The sequence below is a fragment of the Octopus sinensis genome, linkage group LG14, assembly GCF_006345805.1.
Source record: "Octopus sinensis linkage group LG14, ASM634580v1, whole genome shotgun sequence".
In the NCBI taxonomy this organism is placed as follows: Eukaryota; Metazoa; Mollusca; class Cephalopoda; order Octopoda; family Octopodidae; genus Octopus; species Octopus sinensis.
Window position 1 is genome coordinate 66702560 of NC_043010.1, and position 23260 is coordinate 66725819.

General features: G+C 39.9%; 1 protein-coding gene and 1 long non-coding RNA gene across 4 annotated transcripts in view; both read left to right on the top strand.

The window, feature by feature from the left end:
* The window catches only part of LOC118766034, a 165023-nt gene that overhangs the window by 126857 nt on the left and 14906 nt on the right, over window positions 1–23260 (top strand). The gene's annotated exons all lie outside the window — the stretch shown is intronic.
* LOC115218803 (zinc finger protein 271) lies at window positions 866–23015 on the top strand. 3 transcript variants are annotated; one of them, XM_036509165.1, is made up of 2 exons: window positions 866–901; window positions 20471–23015. In XM_036509165.1, the coding sequence occupies exon 2, from the start codon at window positions 20650–20652 to the stop codon at window positions 22948–22950; it is 2301 nt and encodes a 766-aa protein (XP_036365058.1). In that variant the 5' UTR covers window positions 866–901; window positions 20471–20649; the 3' UTR covers window positions 22951–23015. The 3 variants fall into 3 exon arrangements, with proteins under 3 accessions (XP_036365058.1, XP_036365060.1, XP_029644597.1); XM_036509167.1 differs by lacking the exon at window positions 866–901 and adding an exon at window positions 2791–2923; XM_029788737.2 differs by lacking the exon at window positions 866–901 and adding an exon at window positions 6903–7743.

Below are 23260 nucleotides of genomic sequence, written 5' to 3' on the forward strand. Positions count from 1 at the left end.
TCTATGGTCACACCTGCACCTGTTTGCTTCTCCCCCTTCTTCCCTCCCTCGTGAAGCTGTGGGGAAGGGAGTGTAAGGAAATCAACGTCGTAAAGCGTTGTCAAGGAGACCAGCGTTCTTTTAGAACAACGACTTCATGGCTTGAAGACACCAAAACAGAAATGGCTAAGAAAGCCCGAATTGGCATCTATAAGGGAAGTAACTCTCTAAAAATGCTTATATAGTTATTTCCCTTACAAACCCGAGCAACGCCGGGCGATACTGCTAGTATATATATATATATATATATGAATATATAAATTATGTGTGTATGTATTTGTTCACACACAGACATAACTTGTTAAAACAAAAAAAACAGCAATTTCAAATGCAGGCTTTTCACACGCAATACGAACGATGTCGATATAATAATACGGTTCTTATTTGTGCCAGACATTTGAACGCATGGAGACAAACTGGTAAATTCACCGGTTGTAACATCTCGAATTACCGCCAACGTTGCTGGTTGTCTGATCACAGCAAAAAAAAAAAAAGCTCAGTCGGAGTCCAACAACCAAAACAAATGCTTTCCATCTCTGCTGCCTGCCGTTCTGCAGCAGATGCAACGACTTGATGTGGCACAGAGAGAGAGAGAGGACGGGCGGATGGCGTGTCTATCCCAGCTAAGCTGATCTTGCGCCCTGTAGAATAATAATAATAATAATAATAATCAATTCTTTTTTATTGGCCACAAGGGCTGACACGCATGATTACATAAAGGGACAAGACAGGACGAAAGGTTACAAAGGGTTTTGCCGTTTTTTTTTAAAAACATCGAGTAAAAATCTTTATAACAACTTATAAAATTCAACAATGAAAAACTCCCATATTATCATCCTCCTCAACCGAACAACTTTTGATGGTAAGATTTATATATATATATATATACATATATATTATGTGTGCGTATATGTATTTGTATGTGTGTGTGTGTGTGTGTTTGTATATATATAAATTTTTGTTTGGTGTTTGTGTTGTGTGTATAGTGTCTGTATGTATGTATATATGTGTGTGTGATTATGCTTGTATATAAATATATGTATGTCTGTATATATTTATACGTGTGTGTATATATATATAAATTTTTGTTTGGTGTTTGTGTGTATAGTGTCTGTTTTGATATATGTGTTTATGCTTATATATAAATATATGTCTGTATGTGTGTATATATATATATATGTGTGTGTGTGTGTGTGTATATATATATGTGTGTATATATATATATATATGTGTGTGTATATATATATATATATATATATATATATATAATATATATATATATATGTGTGTGTGTGTCAATGTATATATTTATATACGTAAGTAGTTTAAAAGCCCATAAGTCAGGGAAAAGATGCACCCGTATATCTGTCAATAAAGTGGGTATATATATATATATATATATATATATATAATACGACACTTCGGATAATATGTGTGTTGAATATCAAAAGAGAAATATCTTTATTTATCTGTCAGTCTATCTGTCTGTCTATCTCCGTTTGTTAGTATATATCTACCAGTCTATTTTTTCTTTCTGTCTGTCTTTCTTACTGTTGTCTTTTCTTTCTTTATATATTTATCACTTCTTATTTAAGTCCATCTTCTTTTCTTTTCCTCCTGTCTTTCTCTCTCTTTTCTTTTGAATATTTCTTTTCTTTCTGTTTGTCTTCGTTTTCTGTCTATTCTGGTTAGGATTATCATCGTATCGTGGCGGGTTTTGATCTCAGTTTGCGAGCGTCGAAAAAAACAAAACAAAACTATTTACAAACAAATATTAAAGACACACATACACACACGACTTGACAATCAACATATATCAACACACACACACACACACATATATATATATACACACACATACACACACTGTCTTTTTATTCCAGCTTAGCGATTTCTCTAAATACACAGCAAATATTTATTTCTTTACTGCCCACAGGGGTTCTAGACATTGAGGGGACAAACAAGGACCGACAAATCCCAGTGTGAAACTTGTACCTTATTTATCGACCCCGAAAGGATGAAAGGCAAAGTCGACCTCGGCGGAATTTGAACTCTGAACGTAACGACAGACGAAATACCTATTTCTTTATTACCCACAAGGGGCTAAACACAGAGGGGACAAACAAGGACAGACATGGGTATTAAGTCGATTACATCGACCCCAGTGCGTAACTGGTACTTAATTTATCGACCCCGAAAGGATGAAAGGCAAAGTCGACCTCGGCGGAATTTGAACTCTGAACGTAACGACAGACGATTATACCGCTAAGCATTTCGCCCAGCGCGCTAACGTTTCTGACTTGTTTGCGGTAATTATACACTAACTATAAAACAGCAGAAATACTTTAATTGTTTATGGTTAATTATTTTTGTTCTTTAACTTCAAGTGATCGCTGATCAGGCAGCTCTATATTCATAGACATTTCAACCGTGACCATCCAATCTTTATTATTATTATTATTATTAATTTTTTAATTGTTATAAAGTTTTTACTCGGATTTTTCAAAAACGGACAAAACCCTTTGTAACCTTTCGTCCTGTTTTGTCCCTTTATGTAATCATGTATGTCAGCCCTTGTGGCCAATAAAAAGAATAAATTATTATTATTATTATTAATTTGCAGACGAATGTCGTTTACTTTAAGAGGGTTAGGTGCAATTTTAGGGGTATTTGGTTGCTTTTTCTAGCAGAGCAAGGAAGCGACCACGGTAGAGATAGATTTTTTTAATTGGTTCGTTCATTCGAAGTAAATAAACATATCTTGTTCTGTTCGTTCGTCAGCATCACTCGAACTCCCGCCTTTAAAAGGCCCGTTTGTTGTTTTATGTTACCGCTTTTAGATCGATCGTAGTGTCTGAATCAAAAGCAATCAAGGCCAGACCAGGTTTGTTGTTGTTTGTGTTTTCGTCCTTCCATATTTCAATTGATCTCTCTCTCTCTCTCTCTTAACGATTGTTAACAGATTCCTCGTCACTTAGATGACATGAAGCCAGCACGGACTTAAATCTAAATAATAACATTTATGTTTCGAAACTGGGAACTTTATAGTGTTCACTCTCTCTCTCTCTACACACACACATATACGAATGTAGCGCCGTCTTTGCAACCACATAGCCGCCCCCTTGGGTAATCATTGCACTGGGCCCTGCAGCAAGCTACAGCATATATAGATCAAAACTGGACCCCCCCCCCCCCCCCCCGGGCAACTGCACATACACACACAAACACACAACTATAATTTGCATTTTGCATTTCGTCTGCCGTTACGTTCTGAGTTCAAATTCCGCCGAGGTCGACTTTGCCTTTCATCCTTTCGGGGTTGATAAAATTAAGTACCAGTTACGCACTGGGGTCGATGTAATCGACTTAATCCGTTTGTTTGTCCCCTCTGTGTTTAGCCCCTTGTGGGTAGTAAAGAAATATATAATTTGCATTTTGTTTCCTAACAAGTTTTTCAGGGACAAACAAGAAGAAAGAAAGAAACAAAAAACGTATGTTCGATTCGAAACTGGAAAACTTTTTATAAAAATAATCTCGACTCTCCAAATGGTCTTTATATAGTATTATGATAACTATTTATTTATTTAACAATATAAGGAATGGCCATAATAGGACATTCGACTCACTAGAAAGAGCAGCCAAACTCAAACCGCTAAATAGTTGTAATTCTGAAATTGAAAGAGAAATAAAAACGTTTACCCCTTTCATCTCTGGACTATGCATAGTTTCGGCAAACTTTGGTAAACAAATTAATTAAATTAAATTAAATTTATTTACAACTGGCGTGCCTCGTCAGCAGAGGAGCCTATTTATTTATATATATATCAATGTGTGACAGAGAGAAAGAATGTATGTGTGGGCGCGCACATTTATCCCCGTGTATATAACAGTGTGTCTGTATTCTGTTTATACTATTCTTTACTTGCTAGCACACGTACATATATATATACATGCATACATGCACGCAACTACGTGTGTATAGTTGCTAAGTTCTGTGTGTTTTGTATCCATGTGTGTGTGTGATGTGGTTTGTTTGCTAGCTTTGCACAAAACTATGGCAAGCTGTTATCACAGCTTCTTGTAAGTGCGTGTGTTGTGTTGCATTTGCGCGCTTATATAAGCGTATCGAGTCACACACCAAGGCAACTCGTAGTGACACATACAACACACACACACACACACACACACAGAGTCAGATAATACGGAAAACAAAAGGCAAACTGCTCGTATGGTCCACATTACACACACCACAGACACTTGATGACACATACAAACAAAAATGCATATTTCACAAACACCCACCACCCTACCACCAGACGCACGCACATGCATACAGATAAACATACACACAGGCTTTTGCTATCCGAAATGAATATAAGCATACACACGCGGGTTGTCGCTCGACCTGCGAAAAATAGCAGCCAAATTTCCCTAAAATAATCTCATATAGGGGAAGGACACATTGCGTAATATACCCTTTCTGGAATATCTTGCAAAAAAAAAGCCAAAACGGTATGGTCACTTCTGGCATGCATTTGATCCTAGTTCTGGTCGATCTGGGTCGACTTAGGGCTAAATAAAATCTAGCATACGCATACTCGACTTGCTAGGAATAGCAGCCAGATCTTTCTTAGATCGAACCCTTTGTTTTTTTAATAAGAGAAGGACACAGTGTGTACTTATACTCCTACGTATCTCGAAAAAAATGACAATATGGTCACGGCTGTCATAGCTTTGATCCTACTTCTGCTCGAAGTGGGTCGACCGCGGGTTAAATAAAATCGAGCACACACACACACACTGACTGTGGCTTGCGTATGCTTACAATAACAAAGCATGAACAACACACAGTCACACAATGCAGGCATATTCACCGAGAGAGAGAGAGAAATGACACACGGGTACATGTACTGGAGAATAAACAGTGCATGTGTACGCATAAGTCCACAGACAAAATGACACACACACTAATAACGAAATCCATTCACAACATATATATGTGTATATATATATATATATATAGTACAAAGTAAGATAGGGGTTATGGGGGTAACCCACTATGGGATATCAGTTATCCAATATACTGCTGGTGAAGCACCCAAATATTATAAATACATAAATGCTTATAATCGCAATGCAATTAAACCGATGCTGGTGTGTTTACGTTCCCGTCACCTAGCTGTTCGGCAAGAGTCAGCGATAGAATAAGTACCTAGGCTTACAGAGAATAAGTCCTGGAGGTTCGATTTCCTCGACTAAAGGCGGTGCTCAAGCATGGCCACAGTCAAATGACTGAAACACGTAAAAGAATTATATATATATATATACATGCGTGTGTGTCTATATATATGTATGTATGTATGTATATATATATATATATATATATATATATATATACATAGACATATGTATGTATATATGTGTACATATTTATATGTCTGTGTGTGTGGAGGGGAATGTTGTTTTGATTGTGGCTGAGGGCATCTTTTGGTCGGCTTTACTCAGAGTTTCGTATGGATCACATAGCAAACTCGAGAAACAGTTTACAGATTACTTTTTCTTCCCTCCACCACCAACACCACCACCACCTCCGACATCCCTCCCCAGTAAATTCAAGTACATGACACACACATACGCACACACGCACACATACACGTACACGCACGCACACACACACACATACGCACGCACGCACCAGGTGTTTTGCAAGAACACATCTTGTTTTTATTCTGCCTGTTGTTTGCTACGTTGCAAACATCACCTCCACCCGCACCCCCATCGCCAGTTCCTCCCATTATGTCTCTCTCTCTCTCTCTCTTCCTTCCTTTCTTCTTCTCTCTGTCTCTCTCTCTCTCAGTCGTTTTTGTCTCCTTCCATCCTTGGTGTTGTTGCCTGACGGTGAAAGAAGAAGAAGAAAGAAACCGTCGAAATTTGTTACGTTAATAGTAATTTGCTCGTTTATTGGAGACGTGTGTGTGTGTGAGAGAGAAAGAGAGAGATTTTATAGGAGAGAGAATGTGTGTGAGAGAGAGAGATTATATAGGAGAGACAGAGAGAGAGAATGTGTGTGAGAGACAGAGAGTGAGTTGACAAGTCTTGTTCACATTCTCTCTCTCTCTCTCTCACTGTCTTTCTCTCTATATATCGCACTCGCCTTCTGTTACTTGGGACCGATATGTCCGCAGTTCGAATCGTGGTGTATCGCCCCTGTTTTTTTTCTGTTGCCGTTATTTTGTTTTGTTTTGTTTATTTTCTATATAATTTCTTTGTTTTTGCAAAGCGCCAAATGAAGAAACGGCGATGACGAAGAAGAGAGAGAGAGAGAGAGAGAGAAAGAAAGAAAGAAAAAAAGGAGGGGGGGCAAAGGATTGGGGGGGGAAGTAATAAGTGGATGGAAGCCAATGACTATTGAAGGAGTGACGGAGGGGAGGAGAAAGAGAGAGAGGGAAAGAATGTTAGTGTTGGGTGGGTAAACAGACGAGCGGAGGCTTCTTTCCTCCACCTCCAACGCCACCACCACCACCACCACCACCACTACGGTTTCATCTCTTACTCCTCCTCCCTCCTGTTGTCGTTGCTGCTGTCACGACTGCAGCTGCTGCCCCAAACTTCGTGTTATTTCTGTTGCTGCTGCTGCTGTTCAAGAACTGTTGTTATTGTTAGAGGCGGCGGCGGTGGTGGTGGTGGCGGCGGCGGTGGTGGTGGTGGTGGCGGCGGCGGTGTTGCCACAGCTGCTGTTCAGCAACAACAATAACAGCAACAGCAGCAGCAGCAGCAACAACAACAACATCTGCTGGTTGTTTTTGCAGACTTCACTGCTGTTGTTGTCGCTGTTGCTGTCACTATTCCCGCTGCAGCAACAGCAGCAGCAGCTGCTGCTGTTACTGTTGTTGTTGTTGTTGTTGTTGCAGTTGTTGTTTTCTGCTGCTTAAACTGCAGTTGCTGCTGCTGTTATAACTACTACAACTGCCGCTGCAGTTAATACTACCACCACCACCACCACCACTACTACTACCACTACTATTGTTACTACGATTACCACTACTAGTGATGTTGTTGTTGTTGCTCTTATACTACTCTGCTGCACACCACAGAACTGCTGGCGGTGCTGCGGTTGCTGCTGTTGCCACTCTGCTGCACCTATAGCTGCTGCCGCTGCTGCTGCTGCCGCTGTTGTTATTGTTGTCTTCGGTTACTACAACAACAACAACAACAGCAACAACTACCGCCACTACTAATATCTACTGCAACCACTACCATGCTATTACCGTTACAGTTCATGCTGTTGTTATTCCTATCACGACGACGACGACCACCTCCACCACCACCATCGCCATTTCTGCAGTTGCTGTTGTCAGCACCATCACCACCACCACCACCACCACCACCACCGCCGTCACCATTGCTGCTGATGTTGCTCTAATTTATTTTGCTAAGATGTTGTTATTCTGTTGTTGTGTGAAGACAGTTAAAAACTCTGAGCGAAGGGACAAACCCCTTGCCTAGATTACACGTATCTTCATCTTCTTCGCTTCAATGTTGACTTCTTTTTCTGTCCAAATGTGGTTTCCTAAAAGAAGTGACATTAAACTGTGCAGTAGTTTACAAAATGTAGACAGATAAAACTCATAGCAAACGGATCATCTCTCTCTGCTTTTAGAGACTGTCTTTTACGTCCTACAGGAATATATATCATGGCATGAGGTAGGTTTAGTTTTTGTCATTCTGTTTTGTTCCATTTCTTATTGTGTCTGATAAGAAAGGACATTGTCCACACGCTCCTTGCCCACCACACACATACATATCATAAACACATAACTGAAGGGTGGGGGGGTTTTGAGAGGTGGGGGTTTCATATGCGTTGATTTTATTTCCTGTCAACTGTGGATGGTGGACAACAAGTGGATTTAAAACCTTCCTTCACTGTAAACTCCCACTGATTTCTCTGAAGGAATTTGGCCTACAAGGGCATTGCATTTTGTGGGGTAGTTACTTTGAATTACTCAATGCAGCAGCAGAGTGCGCCACCACCACCCCACACACACACACACATACCCCTGCCACAGCTCTTGTCTTTAGAAAGCAGGCCTCATGGTAAGGCATATGTGTTTTGAATTTAAATTTGAAATCTCAAGATAGCATGCTTGCCATTGTAGTTAGGATGACCCTCTCCTGTTTCTATGCACCGTTGTGTTTCCTGTGAGCAGATGTGTTTTTGTGGAGGGGGTCAGAAGTGGTGGACACTGCTAATATGACAGCAATACTTGTTTGTGTTAGTGGCATGGTGTCAAAACAGGGCGAAACACACACAAACACACACACATTCATATACACATGCATTTATACATGCGTGCGTATGTGAGTGTAAATGGATGTCACCATTGAACGTGTGGTGTCCTTTTCCTGTTCTCTGTGAAAATATGTCCAGTCATGAAGAAATATTAGCTAGCTGGAAAACAAGTAAGGGTTGGTGTCAGGAAGAGCACCAAACGATACAAAATCTGCTTTTGTGAATTCTGTCTGGTTTATGCTACCATAGAAAAGTGGGTGTTAAAAATGATATTGATGAAACGAGTTACAGCTGAAACAGTGATCAAAGGATTCAGAAGTTTGGTGTTGTGACGCATGAGTGATTAAACTAAATGTATGTTTCTAAGTCTTTGATGATGGATTTTAAGGGTCATAATTGCACTCTGGTTTTAGGGTCTTAATATTACTATTTCGTCTGTCATTACGTTCTGAGTTCAAATTCTGCTGAGGTCAGCTTTGCCTTTCATCCTTTCGGGGTCGATAAATTAAGTAACAGTTGCGTACTGGGGTCGATCTAATCAACTGGCACCTCCTCAAAAATTTTGAGCCTTGTGCGCAGAGTAGAAATGGATATTACTCTCTCAGGGTTAGACCCCTGGATGCCTTGGGTAGTCTAGGGCAGTGAGTTGGTAGAAACTAAAAATATGTTGCTAAGTCTTTGATAATTTTTAGGGGTCATGATTGAGCTCTAGCTTTTGGGTCTTAATATTAATCTCTTTTAAGGCGGCGAGCTGGCAGAAACGTTAGCACATCGGGTGAAATGCTTAGTGGTATTTTGTCTGTCTTTACATTCTGAGTTCAAATTCCGCCGAGGTTGACTTTGTCTTTCATCCTTTCGGGGTCGATAAATTAAGTACCAGTTACGCACTGGGGTCAATGCAATCGACTTAATCCGTTTGTCCTTGTTTGTCCCCTCTGTGTTTAGCCCCTTGTGGGTAGTAAAGAAATAGGTATTTCATCTGTCTTTATGTTCTGAGTTCAAATTCCACCGAGGTCGACTTTGACTTTCATCCTTTAGTGGGGTCGATAAATTAAGTACCAGTTGCATACTGAGGTCGATCTAATCGACTAGCCCCCTCCCCCCAAATTTCGGGCCTTGTGCCTAGAATAGAAAATAATATTAATCTCTTGAGGTGGCGAGCTGCCAGAATCATTAGCATGCTAGGCAAAATACTTAGCAGCACTTTGTCTGTCTTTGCAGTCTGAGTTCAAATTCTTCCCAAATCGACTTTGCCTTTCATCCTTTCAGAGTGAATAAAATACATTCCACTTGAGCAATGTAATCGACTTACCCCCTCCCCTGAAATTGCTGGTTTTGTGCCAAAACTTGAAACCAATATCAATCCCTTGAGGTAGGACAGCCTGGCTGTCTCAGGGGATTTAAGGCAGTGTAATAGCAAATCTGTTAACACATTCTTCTGGATGCTTTGCAGTAATTTTCTTCTGGCTTTTTGTATTCTGTATTTAAATCTTGCCATGGCCACCTAGGGTTGTAGAATTAATCATCATCCTGTTTAACACCACTCTCTGGTTCCTTGAGTAACATCAGTGAACCTGACTTTGTTGTTATCATTAACCCTTTCATTACCAACCCGACTGAAACTACCTCTGGCTCTGTAGTACAAATGTCTTGTTTTCATAAGTTTTGAATTAAAATCTTTCACCAAACCTTAATCACAATTTATGTTCCTAACACTAGCTGAATGATAACTAAGTTATTTTACTACATTCTTTGTTATATTTAAAATTAATTAAAAGAAACACAGAGCATCTCAAAATAAATACAGTAACAAAAGGCTTAAAATAGAGAAACAATTCTTAACCCTTTTGATACCAACCCAGCTGAAACTGTCTCTGGTTCTGTAGTACAAATGTCTTGTCTTCTTCACCGACTGGATGCCAGTTAGATGATTGAGTTAGAATTGTGGTCATGGAATGTGGTGAACGAGAATTTGGAGCTGAAGATCATTAGGTCGAAGATTTATGCTTATTCTTTTTACTTATTGCACTGCCTTAAAGGGTTTTAGTCAAACAAATTGACCCCAGGACTTATTCGTTGTAAGCCTAGTACTTATTCTATCAGTCTCTTTTGCCAAACTGCTAAGTTACATGGATGTAAACACACCAACATTGATTGTCAGATGATGGTGAGGAGACACACATACATATATATTACAGTCTCAGAGTGGTTGGCGCTAGGAAGGGCATCAAGCTGTAAAAACTCTGCCAGATCAGATAGGAGTTTCGTGCAGCCATCTGGTTCGCCAGTCCTCAGTCAAATCATCCAACCCATGCTAGCATGGAAAGCAGACATTAAACGATGATGATGATGATGATGATATATATATATATATATATATATATACGATGGGCTTCTTTCAGTTTCTATCTACCAAATACACTCACAAGATTTTGGTTGGCCTGAGGCTGTAGTAGAAGACACTTGCCCGAGGTGCCATGCAGAGGGCTGAATCCAGAACCATATCGTTAGGAAGAAAGCTTCTTATCACACAGCCACTCCTCAAATACTAGGGTTGATTTTCTAAACTAAAAGCCCTTCAGAGCAATACCCCAGCATGGACATAGTCCAATGATTGAAACAAGTAAAAGACTAAAAAGGTTGTCATTTTGATTTGGCCTAATCAGAGCTATTGTAGTTCCGTTATAGGCCCCTCTCTACAAGGTCCCTTACACATTCAACTACAGCGTAAATAAATTAGTATTAGGCCCCTAGACCTGTGAAGTACCTAGTGTATCTATGCTTTAAGACAGTGCTGGTCATAACAAATTGGCATATTATCCTTCTGATCCTAACCCTATCTTAAAGATCAATGATTTATATCCTATCAGTAGAGCTATCTTAAAATGTAATTTTATTTTGAATGGTCCAGTCTACTTGGCTGTAAAGAGATACTCAGGTGAAGTACAGTTCGTAGCTGTTAGCGCACCAATTACCACATAACTAACAAGTATCTTTTATTAGCTGGCAATGCTGAGTTTAACCATTTTGATGCCAATCTGCTTGAAACCACCTCTAGTTCTCAGACACAAACTTTTTGTATTTAAGTAACCTAAATTCAAATCTTCCTCCAAAATTTTGTGTTAATTTATTTGTAAACAGTAGCTTAATAATAATGGCACTCTGTCAGTTACGATGACGAGGGTTCCAGTTGATCCGATCAACGGAACAGCTTGCTCGTGAAATTAACGTGCAAGTGGCTGGACACTCCACAGGCATGTGTACCCTTAACGCAGTTCTCGGGAAGAATCAGCATGACCCAGAGTGTGACAAGGCTGGCCCCTTAGAAATACAGGTACAACAGAAACTGGAAGAAAGTTGTGAAAGAGTACAGCAGGGTTCACCACCACCACCACCCCTGTCAGAGCCTCATGGAGCTTAGGTGTTTTCGCTCAATAAACACTCACATTGCTCAGTCTGGGAATCAAAACCGCGATTCTTTGTAGGGTTATAGTAATGATGATGATTATGATTGTTGTTGTTGTTTAGCCTCATATCAGCTCTTCCAACCAAGATCGTCCCATCTTATTTTCCTATGTTTTTAGAATATGGTATGATACAATTTGAGAGAAATTTGGCTACTATTTCTAGCAGGACGATTCACCACGTACAAGCTCCTTTACTTTTCAGTATCACTTTTTCCAGCTCCACCTGATCAATCCTCTTCTCTCTTCTAAAATATCAGTTGTCTTGTACTCCTCTGCAGCAAGAAACCTGTTCTGCTCTGGCCCTTTTCTCTTATACTTTACCCCTCCCTACTGCTCATCTCATAACTTAACATTGCCCCTTTTGGGATTCATAGTCTTACTAGTGCTGGTGATATAAAAGAAAAAAAAGCTCCTAGTACATGCTGTTGGGTGGTTGTTGTTAGGAAGAAAATCCAGCCATAGAAACCATACCAGATTAGACACTAGACCACAATGCAGTTCTTGGACCCATTTAATCCTGTCAAACTATCCCATCCATGCCAACATGGAACATAGGCTTTGACATGTTAACCTGCCATGGCCTGTTGCTGGAACTTTCCCGTGATGCTATATATTTCATGTGGTCACACCACATACTGTTTGATTACAAGGGAATGTAATTTTTTTACAATGTTTCGTAGTTAACCCTTTAGTGTTTGCATTATTCTGCCACAATTAATGCTTCTTCATCCACATTGTTTTGAATTAATCATGCATTATCTTGTAGCTTTGAGATTTTGATGAGGTAGCTGTTAATTTTTAAAACGATATTGTAGGGTTGGTGTGAGGGACCAGATCTGGCCATTTTGAACATAAAACAGGCAGAATACTTTTGGCCAAATATGGTCAGATTAAATGCTGAAGGGTTAGACTTAAATATTTAGAGAGTAAAATATTTTCTCAAATTACGAAGATCTTATAGGCGCACAGGAGTGGCTGTGTGCTAAGTAGCTTGCTTACCAACCACATGGTTCCGGGTTCATTCCTACTGCGTGGCACCTTGGGCAAGTGTCTTCTACTATAGCCTCGGGCTGACCAAAGCCTTGTGAGTGGATTTGGTAGACAGAAACTGAAAGAAGCCTGTCATATATATGTATATATATGTGTGTTTATGTGTTTGTGTTTGTCCTCCAACATCGCTTGACAACTGATGCTGGTGTGTTTACGTCCCTGTAACTTAGCGGTTTGGCAAAAGAGACCGATAGAATAAGTACTAGGCTTACAAAGAATAAGTCCTGGGGTCGATATTTGCTCGACTAAAGGCGGTGCTCCAGCATGGCCACAGTCAAATGACTGAAACAAGTAAAGAGTATGTTACCGCCGTTGGTGCATATGGCAGTTGTGTGAAGATTGCACATGGTGGTTAACATATCAAATGTGGATGAGAGAAAAATAACACACTCAAGGTTGAAGTTTGTTTTGTCTGTAAACTGAAAGATACTTGCTAATTTCTACAAGATTCTTGCACCTAATCTGATTGCTGTGTTATCTCGCTACCATATGTCTTCAAATCTTTGTTCTTGTTTTTACACATACTCTCAATTTTACACGTACTTTTTATTTGAATTTGAGCACCACTCCTAATTTATTAGTCCAGATGTTTTTTTGCCTTCATTTCTTTGACTTGTTTACTTTTTTACTTGTTTCAGTCATTTTTGACTGTGGCCATGCTGGAGCACCGCCTTTAGTCGAGCAAATCGACCCCAGGACTTATACTTTGTAAGCTTAGTACTTATTCTATCGGTCTCTCTTGCCAAACCGCTGAGTTACGGGAACATAAACACACCAGCATCGGTTGTCAAGCGATGTTGGGGGGACAAACCCAGACACTCAAACACACACACACACACATATACATATGTATATATGACGGGCTTCTTTCAATTTCCATCTACCAAATCCACTCACAAGGCTTTAGTCGGCCCGAGGCTATAGTAGAAGACACTTGCCCAAGGTGCCACGTAGTGGGACTGAACCTGGAACCATGTGATTGGTAAGCAAGCTACTTACCACACAGCCACTCCCACACCTACTTCTTTGTCCTTTTTACTACATCCAGATTTTTCAGTCTGCTTCTTCTATCCCAGTCTGTCCAATTTTGTCTCAATTTTTCTATTTATCTTTATATCTCAATTTCTCAACTTACTTTGTCCCAATTTCTCTCACAACCTTATTTTGTCCCAGTTTGTTCTTCAATCTCAACTTGTCCTAATTTCTCTGTCTTATCTTATTATGTTGTCCCCTTTTCTCAGTCTAAGTTTGTCCCAATGTCTCTGTCTATGTTATTTTGTCCCAGTTTCTGACAATCTTTGTCCCAATTTCTTTATCAGTCTATTTTGTCCCAATTTCTTTATCAGTCTATTTTGTCCCAATTTCTCTATCAGTCTGTTTTGTCCCAATTTCTCGATCTATTTCATTTTGTCCCAAGTGTTGCATCCACCTCACTTTATCCTAATTGCTTTATCTGTTCCACTTTGTCCTAACTACTGCATCTACCCTATGTTATTCTCATTATTACTTCTACTATAATTATTTATCTGTCCTAATTTTCCTGCTAGATTTGTCCCAATTTTCCCTTTCTTATTCTAAATACTTCTTTTAAATTTTTCACAGACAACTGGGATGTCTATTTCTGTATTATTTACATTTGACAGATATTTGTTCTCATCTTGTTTGTTGTTAACACAACATTTTGACTGATATACCCTCCAGCCTTCATCAGGTGTCTTGGAGAAATTTCGAACCTGGGTTCTCATTCCCAAGGTATTTTTTGTTGTTGTTGTTCAGTAGTTTTATTTTTATATCGTGCTTTCACTTCACTACCGAGCGCAGCTCTGTGTGCCTTGGGTATGTGCTGATTCGTTGTGATGCTCTGATGGTTATTGTATGGAAAATGTTCTGCGTAGGATGTGTACAGTGCCTCGTAGTGCAATTTTCTGTATGTTATATGTGTTTGTAAGTCCTGGTGTTTTTGTTGTTGTTATTATTATTATTTTATTATTATTATATTATTCAGGTCACTGCCTGGAATCGAACTCAGAATCTTGGGGTTAGCAGCCTGCGCTCTTAACCACTACACCCACAGGCATATGGCATAGTGGTTAAGAGCATCGGCTACTAACCCCAAGATTTTGAGTTCTCATTCCTAAGGTATTTTTCAATGTTGTTGCTGTTGTTATTATTATTATTATTATTCAGATCACTGCCTGGAATCGAACTCGGAATCTTGGGGTTAGTAGCCCGTGCCCTTAACCACTGTAATATCTGTAAGCTCTGGCCTTATGGACTTTAGGGTTCATGGGGAAAAAAAACTGAAAATGATGTTATGATGGCTGTGGTGGTGTTGTAGTCGGGTAGCAGGGGCCGTAGTTGAGTGGTGCTGCTTGCGGTGAGATTGCAGCAATGAAATAGCACATGTGGAGATGTGTTTATATGGTATCTCTTGTGGAGTTGTGGTTTGAGGTGAGGTGGTGGCACAAAAAAAAAAAAGTCCACATTGGAAGAGTTCATTTTTATTAAAGGTGTGGCATACTACTCTGGGTGCATCTTTAATTAGCTGGGTGCAAAACATGCTACAAAAAGAAAAATTGTAGAAAAAAAAAAGGTGAAATGTAGTGGTGATGGTGGTGGTGGTTGATGGGGGTGGGTGGGGGGTAAGGGCCAAGCTGGAAATTGAGGAATAGTTTAATAATCTGCAGAAATGTGATTGATTACTAATTACTCCTCTCACACAAGAATGGCTCTCGTGCTGGTGGCACATAAAAAACACCCACTACACTCTCAGAGTGATTGGCGTTAGGAAGGGCATCCAGCTGCAGAAACCTTGCCAGATCAGATTGGAACCTGGTGCAACCTTCTGGCTTGCCAGTCCTCAGTCAAACTGTCCAACCCATGCCAGCATGGAAAGCAGACATTAAACGATGATGATGTGTATATATATATATATATATATATATAATATGAGTGGGTGCTGAAAATTTCCAAACTTTGGATAAAAGAAAATACAGGGGGATCAATTAATTATGATTTTATTCAACATATTCCCCTCTCAGATTCATGCATTTATTGCAGCGATCCTTCAGTTTTCTGAGCCCTGTAAAAGAACTTGGAAGGCTGGGCCTTTTTGTGATACCCTTAAAGCCAGAAACTTTTCGGCACCCCCTCTTATTTATATATGTCTTTTATCTTTTACTTGTTTCAGTCATTAGACTGTGGCCATGCTGGGGCACTGCCTTGAAGAATTCTTAGTCAAATGAATTGACCCCAGTCCTTTTTTTTTTGTGTGTGTGTGTTTTTTAAGCCTGGTACTTATTCTATTGGTCTGTTCTAGCAAACTGCTAAGTTACGGGTAGATAAACCCACCAGCACCAATCGTGAAGCAGTGATGGAGGACAAACACACACACACACACACACAGAGCAGGATTATTTCAGTTTCCGTCTACCAAATCCACTCACAAGGATTCAGTCGGCCAAGGCTAAGACACTTGTCCGAGGTGCCACGCAGTGGGACTGAACCTGGGACCATGTGATTGGGAAGCAAGTTTTTTTACCTCATATGTTTATGTGTGTGTGTTTGTATTTATTACCATCACTTGACAACCGCTGTTAGTTTGTTTACGTCTCCATAACTTAGCTGTTTGATAAAAACAACTGATAGAATAAATACTAGACTTTACAAAAAATATAAAAATACTTAGGGTGCTTTGTTTGACTAAAAACCCTTCAAGGTGGTGCCCCAGCATGGTCACAGTCCAGTGACTGAAACGAGTGAAGAATGAAAGATGAAGGATTCCTTGCGGCTGTAATAGATGTTGTGCAGTTTGAACAAGTGCAAGCTCTGGTGCATATTGTTGTTGTTTAATTGGGGGTAAACTGTACTGGAAACGGTTATAATGAGGAGGGGGGTGTCTAGAGTGGAAGTTATGTAATGGGCGGCTCGGATGATGCAGCTGCTGCAACTGCAGTTGAAATGAGGGTGGCAGTGGTGATGATGGTGGCGGTGGCAGTAGCAGTTGTGGTGGTGATGATGGCTGTGGGCTGCGGTAGATGTTGTGCAACTGACCGCTCGGTCACTTGTAAGGCGCTGGTACTGTGTCTGTTTGGGCATCATAGTTGCTCGGTGAAGGTGATGATGATGATGATGATGATGAAGATGAAGATGTTATAGCTATGATAACAACAAAGAGAACGGGGATAGCAATGATGACGATGGTGAAGATGATGACAGTGATGATGTTGATAATGGTGATGGTGATGGTGATTATGAAAACGATGATGATGATGCGGATTGTGTTGATGTTGGTGATGATGATGTACATTGTAATTATAATTATTATGATGACCATGATGGTGTTGGTGGTGGTGGTGGTGGTGGGGTAGTAATAATCATAGTGATGACCATGATGTTATTGATGATGATAATGCAACCTTTGGCAATGCTGGTTATGATGATGATGATGATGATGATGATTATAATTATCATGATGATTATGCTGATTATCGTGATGACTGGTGAAAGCGATAATTGCAGTGATGGTAACGACAATGATGCTAATGGTTGTAATGATGAAGATGGTGGTAATAATGAAGGTGGTGGTGGTGGTGGTGGTGGTGGTGGTGGTGGTGGTGGTGATGATGATGATGATGATCTCACTAACAAGAAGCAAAAATTCATTCTTGTGTGAGAGGAGTAATTAGTAATCAATCACATTTCTGCAGATTATTAAACTATTCCTCAACTTCCAGCTTGGCCCTTACCCCCCACCCACCCCCACATCAACCACCACCACCTTCACCACTACATTTCACCTTTTTTTTTTACTTTTTTTTTCTAGCATGTTTTGCACCCAGCTAATTAAAGGTGCACCCAGAGTAGTATGCCACACCTTTAATAAAAATGAACTCTTCCAATGTGGATTTTGTTTTTTTTTTGTGCCACCACCACAACTCTACAAGAGATACCATAAACACATCCCCACATGCGCTATTTCATTGCTGTAATCTCACCTCAAGCAGCACCACTCAACTACGGCCCCTGCTACCCGACTACAACACCACCACAGCCATCATAACATCATTTTCAGTTTTTTTCCCCATGAACCCTAAAGTCCATAAGGCCAAAGCTTTACCTGATTTCCATGGCATATAAATGACTGAGATTATGACACTCTCCCCTGGATGGGATGCTAGTCCCTCGCAGGGTTAACTTCCTGTCTGTTACTGGGATTCATTTACAGCTGAGTGCAGTGCAGTGCATGAAATGAAGCTTGACTTCAAGGAAGCACATATCCTACAAATCTTGCTAACATCACTAAAATATACAACACGACCCCTTACTTCTCATGTAAAGGGATATCCACCAAGGTTCATTCATTAGTCCTTTCCTAGTCAACTAGAGTCAAAAGAGACCAATAGAATAAGTCAGACACTTAAACATAAGTGCAGGGATTAATTTGTTTGGCTAAGCCCTTCAAAGTGGTGCTCCAGCATGGCCACAGTCCAATGACTGAAACACATGAAAAAAGGTATAAATGGTTAAGATTTTTTTTTACCATAATATAATAAAAACTTGAATTATTCATTTTCAAGTTTGGCATAATTGTGTCTATTGAGACAGAAATTCTTAAAAAGAGAAAGAAGGAGACCCTGAGGAGAATCTGGACTCTGCAATTTCCAGTGAAGGCAGCTTATCTTGGAGACAAGAAATTCCCTGCATGAAAAGGATGCAGGGGAGAGGGCAGCATTCCGTCGGAGCTGTGTGCTTGTGTGCATCTTTTTACAACTAATAGACATTTGGTTTTCAGCATGAAATTGGAAGATTTTAATTGAAGAAGTTTGAATGATGGTTATTTTCATGGATGTGCATAATTAGCAAAGAGAGGAAAATAAATTACAATTCAAATTTATGCACAAATCGATCAATTAGAAGAAATTTATGCACAAAACATCCAATTAGAGGAAACGGTAATTAAGGGTGTTTGTTAGTTTTTCTGCTGACAATCTTTTTATTGCAAGTGGCAGGATAAAACATACCTTGCTCTTGCTACAAAGTGGTTGGCAATTGGTAGGGAATCCAGCTGTTATACCCATGGCTTAGTCCAAAGGCTGTGACCATGCTGGGGCACCGTACCGGTGGCATGTAAAAGTCACCATTCGAGGATAATCGTTACCAGCATCGCCTTTCACGGCACTTGTGCTGGTGGCACGTGAAAAAAACATTTGAGCGAGATCGTTGCCAGTGCCACTAGACTGGCCCCTGTGCAGGTGGCACATAAAAGCACCCACTACACTCTTGGAGTGGTTGCTGTTAGGAAGGGCATCCAGCTGTAGAAACTCTGCCAGATCAGATTGGAGTCTGGTGCAGCCATTTGGTTCGCCAGTCCTCAGTCAAATCGTCCAACCCATGCTAGCATGGAAAGCGGATGTTAAACGATGATGATGATGATTGTTTTGCGATTGACTTTTGGTGAAGGATGGATTTCGATATTGTTGCCCTCTTGAATTTCTTGCTGTGATGTAGGTTCATTTGGGACCTTGGACAGCCGGCAGTCAAGTTGTTTCTTGAAAACATCTATTCCTATTCCGTGAAAGATCTCTAGATGTTTCGGAAAAAGATTGATATTTTTTCTCTGTTGCTGTGCATGTCTGTATGATGGACCCTGACAAGTGGTCTGATACTAAACATACCACATCTAAACCAACAGAAGCATAGCAAAATAGGGGTCATGTGGTGACGGTTCTAACACAAACATAGCTACATGTCCATATTTATTCAGTGCCACATGTATATGCTTTTATCTTTTATCTCTTACTTGTTTCAGCCGTTGACTTGTGGTCATGTTGGGGGCACTGTCTTGAAGGGTTTTAGTCAAATCAACCCCAGTACTTATTTTTAAGCCCGATACTTATTCTATCAGTCCGTTTTTACCAAACTGCTGTTACCTGGGTGTAAACAAACCAACACTGTTTGTTAAGCAGTGTTGGAGGGACAAGCACAGAGACACACACATATATTTAATCATATATTCATTTTTTTTTCATCATTATCTTTTAGGTAAACATTTTATGTGTATGAACATACGTGTAACACATACAAAAACACTGAAATGTATCTATTTGTAACAGACCTAGGAGTATTATGTCGGTTACCATGACGAGGGCTCCAGCTGATACTATCAACGGAACAGCTTGCTCGTGAAATTAACATCCAAGTGGCTGAGCACTCCACAGACATGTGTACCCTTGATATAGTTCTCAGGGAGATTCAGCATGACACAGAGTGTGACAAGGCTGGCCATTTGAAAAACAGGTACTACTCATTTTTTGCTAGCTGAGTGGACTGGTGCAACGTGAAATAAAGTGTCTTGCTCAAGGACACAACGTGTCACCAGGAATTGAACTCACGACCTTACAATCGTGAGCCGAATGCCCTAACCACTAAGCCACACACCTTCACATAACAGACATACATGCACACCGTATAACACATGCATGTGAACATATACAAACTAACACATATTTCTATTTTTCAAAATTATTTTACTATTATATAAACATAAATGAATACACACACACATATACATATGCATATACATTTATAATGCTATATAAAATTTTTTACTGTTACTTTTCAGGTATGTGGGTGTGAAGAACCAGTGAAGTTAACAACTGCAAGGAAATCTTCCTCCAGTTCTTGTCAGTCCTGACAGAGAAAGCAAAAAGTGAGATCGTTATTTGGAGGAGACACATGTGAATATATTAAAAAAATCTCGGTTTCTTTTTTTTTTTTTTTTTGAATAAAGAAAGAACAACAATGAGTGTGAAAGAAGAAGTTTTTACTTGCCATATATGCGAAGAGGTCTTTCCAGAAGATTCTCTGTTACAAGATCATGTTATCATCCATCAAGATAATGTCTCTTACCGCTGTGACATCTGCCAGAAAGATTTCTGCAAGTATTCCGATGCTTGCGTCCATCTCAAACCCATCGCTAATCCCAGACTCTTTCACTGCGACGTGTGCTCGAAAGAATTTGTCACAAACAAGAACTTGAAGAGGCACTTGAGGACACACACCGGGGAAAAGCCATACAACTGTGAACTGTGTGGCAAGCATTTTGCTCAAGCGTCCTCATTGAAACGGCACATGAAGGCGCACAGCGGCGAGAAACCATATTCTTGTGAAGTGTGTGGGAAGAAGTTCCTCGCAGGAAACGACTTAAAGAGACACAATCGGACGCATACTGGTGAAAAGCCATTTGCATGTGATATCTGCGGCAAACGATTTGTTCAGAATACAGATTTGAAACGGCACAATAAAGTACACGTCCGTGAAAAGACTTTTCCCCGTGAGCCGCTAAAAAAAGACGCAGCAAGTTTCAAACCTAAAACCCCGAAAAAATTACCTACGACGTATCCCGTTGAGAAACAATACTGTTGTCAAATATGTACAAAGGTGTTTCCGAAATTTTCAAAATGGGCCAATCACGTTCGTAGCCATCCTGGTGAAAAACCTTATTTTTGCGAACTGTGCAAAAAGAAATTTGCACAGGGTTCTTCTTTAAAGCGACACATCAGAGCCCATTCAGGGGAACGTCCTTTCTCCTGTGAAGTGTGTGCAAAGCGATTTGCTGCCAATAACGACTTGAAAAGACATGCACGTACACACACAGGTGAGAGGCCTTACATTTGCAATGTCTGTGGAAGAGGATTCGGTACAAACAATGATCTGAAAAGACACTTGAAAATTCACACTGGAGAAAAACCTTTCCATTGTAAAGAATGTGGTAAAAGCTTCCTGACAAATTCTCGGCTGCAGTATCACTTAAGATGTCACTCTGGGCTGAATCTAACCTGTAAAGTATGTAAAAAAGTTTTTCTAAAAAGTTCGACCCTGAAGAGTCATCTTTTGATACATAACAGAGGAGTTTGTGATAAGGAATCTCCTAAGACGATTCCACTGATAAGGACTAAGAACAGTGAAGAACAGAGAAATTACATTTGTTCTATTTGTAAATCAACCTTCCAAACTCATATCGAATTGGGTCGTCATGTCAGAACACACAGTGAAAATAGGAATTTGAATTGTGAAATACCCGGAGATGGTTTAACTCCGCATCATTTTCTGTCGGTGAACAACAGTGTGGTTGACAACGTAAACCGAGTGGCCAACACTTGTGAACCTCTAAGTGAACTTAAGGCTGGAAACAATTTAATCGTTCACGAGAAACGGTTGACGAATAAAGAATCGTATGCCTGTGGCATTTGTCAAAAATCTTTTGTAACTCAGAATAACCTAAACAACCATGTGAGGATTCATACTGGGGAAAGGCCCTTTCCTTGCAAGGTGTGTCGGAAAAGATTTATAACGAACAATAACTTAAAGAGGCACAGTCGAACCCACACAGGTGAGAGACCATTCTCATGTGAAGTTTGTAGCAAAAGCTTCCTGACGAGCAATGATTTGAAACGACATAATAAAACACACACTGGGGAGAGACCCTTTTGTTGTACGATATGTACGAAGGGGTTTGTTCAAAATACTGATTTGAAGAGGCATATGAAAGTGCACCTTCGTGAAAAGAAACAAGACACCGAGCTACCGCTTAAGAAAGACAGTGTTGTCAGCTTTAAGATGCACAAAGGTTTGCTCTCCTCAGACAAAGCGCATCGTTGCCAGATATGCAATAAAACTTTCCTCAGGTATTACAGGTTGAGGATCCACCTAAGGACACATACCGGGGAAAAGCCTTACAATTGTAGGACCTGTGGCAAAGGTTTCACGACCAGCTGCAACCTTAAGAGACACACGAAATTTCACGCTGGAGAGAAGCTTTTCTCGTGTGAAATTTGCGGCAAGAATTTTGTCATGAACTGTGATTTGAAAAGACATATTCGAATCCACACGGGTGAGAAACCTTACTCTTGTGGCATCTGTCAGAAACATTTCACCACAAGCAATGTCTTGAAAAGACACAACAAAATCCACATGAAGGGTGATTTTTACCAGGGCACCCAATGTCAAGAGAACTTTGTTAATCCCAGTGATTTTAACATTCATTTAGGAATGCACAGTTTGGTTGATCCTATTCTACTTGAAAACAAAAAAACTTTTTGAGGTTAAAAAAAAAAAAACTGTTACCATTGTATGATGACACATGTATAAAAGTTTTAAATAAGTGACCTCTTTTGAGTGTGTTTTTTCTTTAAAATGATGGTATTTTATGTTTGTTTGTTTCTTTCTTCTTTTTCATATGAATTTACTAGCAGTATCGCCTGGCGTTGCTCGGGTTTGTTTTGACCCTTTAGAATTGGAATTTTTGAAAAGTAAAAATTTTGCATTATGTAGCTTGTTATTCTCTTTAAGTGAACATTTTCCTAGTTAAAATACACTGAAAAATGGCGACACAGCAGTAAAAAAATCGTAA